Source organism: Malus sylvestris, chromosome 13 (assembly GCF_916048215.2).
Source record: "Malus sylvestris chromosome 13, drMalSylv7.2, whole genome shotgun sequence".
NCBI classification, from domain to species: Eukaryota; Viridiplantae; Streptophyta; class Magnoliopsida; order Rosales; family Rosaceae; genus Malus; species Malus sylvestris.
In genome coordinates, this window is record NC_062272.1 from 21,764,262 (window position 1) to 21,774,978 (window position 10,717).

The 10,717-nt window shown below is 38.4% G+C and overlaps 1 protein-coding gene across 1 annotated transcript; it reads right to left on the bottom strand.

The window, feature by feature from the left end:
• Positions 1 to 1,838: 1,838 nt before the first annotated feature.
• Positions 1,839 to 5,985, bottom strand: LOC126595564 (LRR receptor-like serine/threonine-protein kinase RGI1). The gene is made up of 2 exons (XM_050261842.1): positions 2,818 to 5,985; positions 1,839 to 2,563 (listed from the first exon to the last, which is right to left on the bottom strand). The coding sequence occupies exons 1-2, from the start codon at positions 5,735 to 5,737 to the stop codon at positions 2,040 to 2,042; spliced, it is 3,444 nt and encodes a 1,147-aa protein (XP_050117799.1). The 5' UTR covers positions 5,738 to 5,985; the 3' UTR covers positions 1,839 to 2,039.
• Positions 5,986 to 10,717: the final 4,732 nt, after the last annotated feature.

The following is a 10,717-nucleotide window of genomic DNA, read 5'->3' on the forward strand; positions in this document are numbered from 1 at the left end:
AGACAAGCGTAACAGCACACGTGCCGATACATCCATTACTCTGTCAAAAGCAAAAGTATCTCATATCAGCAGGGTGGAACGTACTCTATATTTGATGGACTTGTTTTGACCCTCAAATTCTTCAGTCGGCCTTATACTCTGGAGGAAACCAGAAAACCCTCCAGCTCAGTTCAAGAATAAGCCTGTGGAAAGTTACTTCTTCAAAAGCAAAAGTATCTCATATCATCGCTTCTCATTTTTCTTCTCTTTATCCTTCATGCTGCTGCAAGATGGGGAGAAGGTGAACAATCAGTCGGAGCTCTGATTGCTTACCTTGTCTGTCACCTCTTTCAGCAGACCCCTAGCTCGGCGACTTGGGGGACTCCTACTACATGGTTTGTATCGCGCTTGACCAAGCCTGAAACTACAAGTAAGCTTCAAGTGAAATTGATACATTACCTTGTGCATCTCCACCAGTTAAAGATACCACCCCTGGATGGAGGAAGAGTACTTCCAGAGAAGATGCCACATCTACCTATGAGACAGATAAGGCAAGTCAAGACGACACCACACTCCGATACTTAGAAGTTTCGTGATTACGAGATCATTCTCCCACAATATTTCCTAATGTCATTTGTACTAAATCATTCACTTGTACTCACTAAAGGAGAGCTTGAACCTATGTACTTGTGTAAACCCTTCACAATTAATGAGAACTCTTCTATTCCGTGGACGTAGCCAATCTGGGTGAACCACGTACATCTTGTGTTTGATTTCCTATCTCTATCCATTTATATACTTATCCACACTAATAACCGGAGCAATCTAGCGAAGATCACAAAAAGCGACCGTTTTCGCTACCTAGGATCTATCTTGCAAGAGAACGGAGAATTAGATGGAGATCTCAACCATAGAATACGAGCTGGATGGAAAGAGTGCATCCGGCGTGTTGTGTGACCGTCGTAGGCCACTGAAGCTCAAGGGAAAATTTTATAGGATGACAATAAGGCCAGCGATGTTGTATAGCACAGAATGTTGGGTGGTGAAGCATCAACACGTACACAAAATGGGTGTAGCGGAGATGAGGATGTTTCGTGGGATGTGTGGGCACACGAGAAAGGATAAGATTGGGAATGAGGATATCCGAGGTAAAGTAGGAGTAGCCGAAATTGTAGGAAAGATGAGAGAAAATTGGCTCCGGTGATTTGGACATGTGCAAAGAAGGCCGACTGACGCTCCGGTTCGAAGATGTGACTACGGGACAGAGGTCCAGGGCCGAAGGGGTAGAGGAAGACCTAGGAAAACTTTGGAAGAGACTCTAAGAAAAGACTTAGAGTACTTGGATCTAACGGAGGACATGACACAAAACCGAGCGCAATGGCGTTCTAGGATTCATATAGCCGACCCCACTTAGTGGGAAAAGGCTTTGTTGTTGTTGTTGTTGTTGTACCACCACACATGCAAGCAAACAGACTCTCAGCTCACTCTGGGACCCACCCGACAGAATTTTAATTGGTCAAATCATGAATCATTAGGCTAAGATTTCAGGACACTGATGTCATCTGGACTGTGTTACTAGATTCTGTCCTCTCTGTTTTTGGACGGAAAAAAAAAGAGGTGATTTCAGGACGGTGACTGTTTAATAGGATATTCTGTTCTTGTTAGGGCATGGTCTTACCCGAATGGAGTGAACCAGCTCTGCTCTCTAACTGGTTGTATATTTATGTATCTATATTTTTCTTTACGTAATTGTGTCTATACGATGAAAAAGAAATGTGCAAAAGATATACAATTGGTGATGACTAAGATCTCTTGTAACAAATATTGTGCATTCAGTGCCAGTTAAGCCTCAATGCATATAATGGGAAAAATACTTGAAAGCCAAGCCTACAACTGTTGGCTTTTTATTTTGCTGCTCTGCATTTGCTTATAACAAATATCAAACCTTTTACTTCTTTACATCAATAACACAAAGGAGTTTTTAAACTGAAGAAACTAAAAAAAAAAGGAAAAAATCACAATCTTCTGCTTAATTAGCTGTATATCATATAATTAACTAATCACTTGAAACCCATTTTATTGGCACTAGAGGAGGAAGATGAGTAAAGCAATGTGGATGCAGAAAAACTTGTGTCGTTGCTTTTTGCAAACAAGCTTTTCATTGCTGCTGCTGATGATGAGGTTGCCAAAACTCCATTAGGGTTCTTATTTTCGCGCGAGTCATTCGCCGGTGATCCTTTGAGGAGCATATCAACCTTGGCATACTCCTCCCTCTCATGTTTGATTTCTTTTAGCATTGCTGCCACATCTTTCATTGTTGGTCTTTCATCAGGGGTTGAGTTTACACACAACAAGGCTATGCCTAATGCCTGCATCATTTCCTCTATCTCCGATTCGGGTCTCGATAGGAGGCTTGGGTCAAGGACTTCAACGCTTCCCCTCTTCCGTCTTACCCAATCCACTACATGTAGCCCCTCTGGTATTGTTGGATCTATTGGTTGCTTCCCTGTCAAGACTTCCAATACAACAACTCCATAGCTATAAACATCGCTCTTCTCTGTGATCTTCATCATGTATCCATACTCTGAAAAGGTGAAGTAAAGTTACTAATTGGTTAAATCACGTATTTGGGAAATATGTCCCCTCGTTGTCTATTTAGTGTCCATCTAGTTCTATTTTTATTAAAACTTGCCCACGGGTCCAACTTATGCAAATTTTACTTAAAGAAAACATGAAAATCGCTTGATTGTTTGTGATTAGACCACTAACAAAGTAATCATAGTAAGACTTAGAGACATATATATGAATTTAGCTGTATGTGATTATAATATCACTTACCAGGAGCAATATAGCCATAGGAACCAGCAACTGTGTTGGAGGACCGAGCGAAATCGCCATCATCAACAAGTTTGGCTAGGCCAAAATCAGCAATGTAAGGTTCAAACTCAAGGCCAATGAGGATGTTATTGGCCTTGATATCTCTGTGAACAATTGGAGGAACACAATCATGGTGCAAATAGGCAATGCCTTGAGCTGCACCCAACAAAATTTGGTACCTAACTTCCCATTCGAAGGCATGCCCTGTCCTCTCATGCAGAATACTTCCCAGGCTTCCATTAGGCATGTAATCATACATGAGCAATCTTGTGTTCTTATTCCAGCAACAACCCAAGAATCGAACAATGTTCTTGTGACGGATTGAGCCAAGTGTTTTGACCTCTGCTGAGAATGAATCACGAACTCCACATTTTTCATCATTACAACATCCATTGTCTGCGGCAACTGTTGTTGGCCAGAGCTTCTTCACTGCAATGACTTCCCCATTGTCCATATCAGCGCGGTACACAACCCCAGAACACCCTTTTCCAATTACATTGACATCCACCAGGCATCTTAGCACTTGCTCAACTGAGAAATTTAGCTTCTGGAATGGAGTGAACTGCCAAGTCAATGAGTTCCCCAGTTCTGAATCGTCATCATCTCTGATAGCTCTTTGCGCTCTAATCACTGCAACGATCCCCATAACCACCATTGCAACTGTCAGGGTGATCAGCAATGCAATTGCTAGCTTAAGCCTGCGTGACCGCCTCGTTTCATTTTGATTTCTTGTAAGTCCTTTGCGGCCTACATCACTAAGGAAACACGAGTCACGGTTTGAAGAGCAAAGGCCTTCATTTCCAGCCAAATCCATTGGTGACAGCTGTCTGAAAAGCTTGTTGTCTGGAAGATAGCCGCCGAGTTTGTTACGCGACACATTAAGAGAGACAAGATTATCGAGCCCTGCAAGTGGACTCAAGTCCCCATCAAGCTGGTTATGTGAAAGGTCTAGTATCGAAAGCTTGGTGAGTGCTGATATTTGAGGTGGGATGGGGCCTGAGAGTGCATTGCAGCTCAAATTTAATGCGATTTCAAGGGCTTCGATCCTCCCAAGCTCCACGGGGATTGAGCCAGTGAGCTTGTTGCTACTAAGATCAAGCAATTGGAGACTTGAACACAGGCCAAGCGATGCTGGTATCGATCCAGAGAACAAGTTCCTGCTCAGAATAAGCTTGTTTAACGAAACAAGACGAGCCAAGCTCGCTGGTATCTGCTCCGAAAACTGATTAACTGAAACATCCAAGACTTGAAGTCCTGATAGTGATGACAATGTGTTAGGCAGGGGGCCTTCCAAAGTATTGTTGCTCAAGTCTATCATTTGCAGCTCTGTGCAGCTCCCTATCTCATCAGGCACTTGCCCAGAAAGGCGGTTGCCGGACAGGTCAAGAAAGTTTAAGCTCCTAAGGTCTCCAATTGCTTTCGGAATCCCACCAGCAATCCTGTTGTTCCCAAGCCGCAACCGAAACAGAGAGCTGCAGTTACCAATACTTGGTGGAATGAAACCCGAGATGTCATTCGAAATCAAAAGAACCTTTGTGAGGTTTTTGAGCTGAAACAAGCCGGCAGGAATGCTACCCGTGAGGGAATTGTGTGACAAGTCTAGTGCTTGGAGACTGCTACAACTAGCCAGAGTTGAAGGAATGCTACCTTCAAGCTGGTTTTGCCAAGCGAAAAAAACAATCAGCATCGACAACATCCCTATCTCCGGTGGAATCAAACCGGAGATCTGATTGGTGTCGAGCTGCAGCTGCATCAGGTTCGTCAAATTAGAAAGGTTTGAAGGGATCGAACCGGTGACATTGTTGTCACTAATCATAAACTCCTCAAGATTCGACAACCCTCCTAACGACAAGGGTATAGTTCCAGACAAAGAATTTAGAGAAAAATCAATCATTCTCAAGCTGCTACAGTTCCCAATCTCTTCTGGGATTGCACCAAAAAGACTATTTTGCCACAGCAGCAACTGCTGCAGCTTCTTAAGCTTCCCGAGCTCACGCGGGATCGAACCGGAGAGGCTATTTTCGTAAAGAAACAAACTTACAAGCTCCGAGCATTTACCTATTTCAGGTGGGATTTCACCAGAGATCATTGTGGTGTAAATAGACAGGGTTTGGAGATTGCTAAGCTTTCCCAATGAGGCAGGCAAAGTGCCTGAAACTTGGGTGTCTGCCAACCCTAAGACAGTCAAATTGCTGCAGCCTCCGAGCTCTTCCGGGATTTTCCCACCAATGTACTTGTTCCCTCCTGCTCTCAGCACTTCAAGGCCGGTGAGCTTCCCGAGCTCCGGCGGGATCGACCCGGTTAACTGGTTGTCGAAAATAAGAAGGTTTTTTAGTCCAATGCAGGTGCTCAGCTCGACTGGGATTTTCCCAGTTAGCTGGTTGGAATTCAAGATCAAGTCTTGGAGATTTCGGAGACTCGAAAAGGTAGATGGGATTGAACCCACCAGAGAGTTTGAGCTGAGGTCGATGACTTTCAGCTCAGTGCAGTCGCCGACGTCGGAGGGGATGGTTCCGGTGAGATTAGCGCCGGAAATGATGAGTTTTTGGAGGGAGGGAAAGGAAGAGAGATTGGAAGGGAGTGGGAGTTCTAGAGGAATGGATTGGATTGTGATTTCGGTGACGTGGCCTTGAGAAGAACATGATATGGCGGACCAGTTGCATGGATTGGAGTGGAGGAGGTTCCAGTTGGAGAAGAAGGAGGGTGGAGGCGAAGCAGAGGAGTGGAGCCAGGAGAAGAGAAGGGTGGCTTCGGGGTTTCCGGCTGAGGCAAAGGCGGGTGTGTAAAGAAAAAAAAGGGTGAGACAGAGAAAAACAGAAGAGTGGGAGGAGGTGTAGAAGGAGAAGGATTGCCTCGAGCTGGGCGGTAGCATTGTAAACATTTGCCTCAATTTCCAAACCTTTCTTCTCGGGTTTGCATCATTTGGGTTTTGCAGCCCCCTCTCTCTCTTTGTTTCTTTCTTTCTCTCTCTGGTTTCTGCGTGTGTTTAGCTTGAACTCAAGCTCTTCTAGTTTTCCACAACTACACTACACAAAGCAAGGCACAGAACACAAACAAAGCACCTTAAACCCAAATAAACAAACGAAACCATTGCCTTGAGATCAACAAACATCTGCACCCCCACCACCCTCCACCACCACCCAACCTCTCTCTCTCTCTCTCTCTCTCTCTCTCTCTCTCTCTATAAAGAGATTATTTATTTGTAGAAAAATGGAGGGGTTGCTTGGTGGGTTCATGCGCAGGTTAAGGGAGACACAAGAAGGCAGAGACCCATGAAATTATATTATATTAATGTTTTGTTTAAAGAATTGTTACTAACACTCTAAAAATCTTATTTTACATTTTAAATCTATTATAATTAAAAAAAAGTACATTTACAAAGAATGCAGAATAAAATATTATAAATGCTAATAACAGTTACTTTTCTATATAACTTCGCTACGGTGTGTGTATGCAACTATGCATGAGATGACATGAGAAAAAGAGATAAGGTGTTTTATTATTTTAATATAATTTTCACTCCACTGGGTCGGAGAACAGTTAGCTCGCTCCAACTCCAAGTCAGTGCTGTTAGTGGTTAGAGATTTATAAAATAACCAAAATTTTATTTAAAGACGTTAAATTTAAAAATTCATCTTCAAGAGATATTGTAGAACAGTCACTTTTTAAATTTAAGGAGCAACTATTTACTTATTAAATATTAAAAAAATATAACTTAAGGGCGAACCTTTGAACAAGGAGAAAAGAAAGAGAGAAGGGTGTTTTAGAAAATGAGTGAGATGGGTTTAAATTGTTAATAATAAAATATTCAAAGTTTGTTAAAATAGAGAATGTTGTAAAAGATAAAAAGTTAAATTGAGTAGTCAAAATAGTTTTTTAACTTGTTCATTTGCTAGTTTAGCAAAAATTTAGAGCTTCTTTTAGAGATGCTTTGAAGTGAACACCCATTATTTATTTAAAATACACAAACAGACAATCCCCATGCTTACTCTCTTTCATACAAGAAATTTTTAAAGTATCCAGTATTCATGTAGATGCTTCACGTGTTATAAAATAAGTGAAGATACAAAAAATATATTATTTTTTCTACTTATATTATGACATATAGAGCACCCCTTAAATACCAGATATATGAAGAAAATCTCTCGTTTCACACATCTTCCTATTTTAAAATTTTTTATGGCCTTTACTTACATTTCAATTTTCAACCTCTCTCTCTCTCTCTCTCTCTATGTATGGTAATCACATTTTTCTCTTTTACCATGTTTCCAAAACAAACGTTTCGTTTGCAATATTAGGAACATGAATTTTGGATCCAATAAAGATAAATTAGTTCTTACTATTTTATCATCGTACTTTTGAGGGGTATTGTTTTTTTGTTTGATATAGGTAAGACAAGTATTATAGAGTTCACAAAGAGGTCGGGCATATGTTGGGACCTTGCCATTTATATTAGAGCAATGACATACATTCACATAAACATTGTCCATATTGGAAAAGGGTTAGATGAAATGCATATTTTTAACTTTTAGAAAATGTAAAAAAATAAAAATAAAATGTTTTTGGTCTTTCCATTTTTGGGTGGGTTGAGTAGGCGGGAATGATTAGTACATATTTTTGAGCAAGATGTATAAGCATGCAAAATGTTCGGATACAGATCGAATCGTATCAATATTTGAATCCAATTCTCGAATCATAATCGCATTATTAGTTTTAAAATAGCATTGAGGTTCGATTAATATCCTAAATATTGGATAAACCTAAACTTTGATCGAGTTCTGAGAATTCTAATCAACATGCATGCTACCCTTCTTTTGCTTATCTTAGTGTGAAGAGACTTGCTTACGTTAAATTTATATATTATGACTCGAGGCTTAGGATTCTCATTGTGGGATTTTGCATGCTCAAAACGCATCCTCTTTCTATTTTGGTTTAATATGGCATTGTAAACGCTTAAACAATAACATGACAGGAGAGACACGAACTTCAAACCTCTCAATTCTAACTTTTCCTTCCCCTATTCAGCTTCCAACCCATCACACAATGTGGTTTTAGGATCATGATAATCATCGTCTAGGTCACCCTTAAAGATTATACCCTATAAAAGCAAGCAAATCAAAAATCTTTTAGTCATGTAATGTTATCAAATAAACAGATGAAGTTAAGTAAGAACATGAGTTTTGGTTCGATTCTTGTCGATGACAAATTCGAACCAAATTATTATGGCTATTCCATAGTGCAACTTAGCTGAATCTTTTACCCCTTTGTGTAAATATATTGTTATGTTAAAAAAATTGAATTTCCACTTGGTACACAGTGTAGTAGTATTCTTCTTTACTTGTAAATAAGTGACCTTAGCTTCGATTTCGATTCTCGCCAAAGAAGAATTCAAACCAAATTATTATGTATAATTCATTGTAAGATTTAGCTCATTCCTCCACCCATTAATTTGAATAATATCCTATGTATTAAAAAAACATGAAATTCATCGTGACGATAAGCAAATGAATTAGAATTGTCATGAGAAAGAGAAACTAAAAGTAGAAGGTGGCTTGTACTATTTCTATTTGACCAACTTAATTTGGTAATTCCATTACATCCATGACTTAACTAATTTGAACTAAGTCATAAATGGGTCAACTGAAATCCAATAAATCTGAATGCTGCTTCATAAGTAGGTCAAACTAATTCAATCTAAAAATTTTCCGGGTAGGCATGTAGTTACTACATGAGCCCTTCAGTCAATAAAATCTTTTAATATTTACATAGTTAATGCAGGCTAGGTCAATCATATGGCTTCAGAACATATAGGATTTGAAAGAACGTGATATATCGTGTATAACAATTCATCATCGATTTATACCATAAAAAGGTTAAGATTGTAGACAAATAGCAGAGAGAGAGAGAGAGCATGATCAAAAGAGGAATGTTAGGTAAACTAAATTTGCAAACTAAAATATGTGTAACCGAAAAAAAAAATAAACATACTAATCAACACTTAAGTAATAATCCAATTATCAACTTCTATATCATTTAGTTTACAAAATTTAATGGGAATTGTTATTAGCACTCCAAAAATCTCATTCTACACTCCAAACTTTCTATATTAGGAAAGAAAAATACATTTGTGAGGAGTGTAGAATGAAATTTTTAAAATGCTAATAACATTTCCCAATTTAATCTACAAATTTGATTTCCTTAACATTACCTCAAAAACCTCATAAAATCCCATGCAGTCCCCTCTAACTCTAATTATGCATGTTTGGCACACAACACATAAATAGGCCTCAATATATTAGACCATTTCTGACCAATTACAGCCCTCAGCTGCAATTTTCAACGCAGCCCATATCAACATGTATTTCTTCACAAGAAATAATATTTTAATTGTCTCTAGTCTGTATGCAAACAAGATAATGCAGTTTAGCAACACCCAGAGAGTTTGTGCCAACACTATTACAAATTTGATTGGAATCTCTGTGACAATTTCTGATCGTACACGTGTGAATTGGATGAGTATAGAGTGTGCTGAAGATGATGATAGATTGCTAATTTCGCAAAGCTCGTGCATGCCAAAACAAAGCCATGCGCCTTAAGCGTGACTTAACAATAATAATATACATTAATCGTTTCCTTTTCATTTTTTCTTTCTTTTGGCCTAAGTAATATACACTAATCTAAACATTCTGTATAGTTTATTAAATTATATCTTTTTAATTACTAGTACTGATTATATCTTATTACGCGTCAATGTTCGGTTACACAAATTGATATGTACTGTGATTGGCATATTTTTAACTTCTTAATTGCTTTTTTTTATAATTAATCTGACAAATGTAAGGGTATCATATATTGAAAAAAGAGATTAGGGTCAGTGTTGCCGTTAGATCCAATGGCATTTTTTAGCTGTACATATTCGTTGATCAGTATTTTACACAATGAACTCAAGAGTTTTTACTTGTGATCTGTGAATGCTCTGAAGAATTAAAGACATTGTGAAGCATCCCTATAGTTTAATATGTAACATATAATAATATTGCTAAGTTAATTAGCACCTTCAACAATATATTATGCATTATGCGAGTAACCAACAACATTCAATTTAATGGGAACCCACCTAGATTCATCAGTCAAATTTGATCATACGGTGATAAGCTTAAATAATCTGGCCATACAAGCTCCTCATAGGTAGCTAAAATAAGTTGATTGCAAAGAACTTTAAAAAAATGCCTTTTGAGAATTGTCAATGGTCAATCTAAAAATATTCAACCAATCATACGGTAGAGATGGAAAGATTGATTTTATTATCATCCAAGATAGTTACATCAACTCCTTAATTTCTTAGGCGAATTCTGCAACTGCGGGATGAGAAGCAGGTCGACAAAAGAAAAACAAATGTACAAACTTGAAAATTTTAGAAAAGGACAAAAGAAAAGGGGAAAATGATCGTCAAAACATTTTTGCCATTGCTAGCGAAGTATCTAACGAAGGAATCTTGAGATTGTACCTCGAAAATTAATTTTTTTTATAAGCTCTTGCAATGTTATTTTTGAAGTTGAGGCTTTACCGTTAATACCAATTGTAGTATGGGAAGTAATTCAAGTATGCACATGAAAAATTACTTCTTTTGATGTGAGATTATAATATCAATACGCTATCTCACGTATGATAAATTTTCAAGTCTAATACATAAACAACACAAAGTTGGTAGTGTGGAGGACATATGACCATTGGGCTTTACACGTGGGAGAACTTATTATGATATCATGAAAAAAAATTGAGATCCACCATAAACCAAGTAACAATATGAAAAGTAACTCAACTACTTGTAAGTACATGCAAAAAAAAAATTTATTTTATT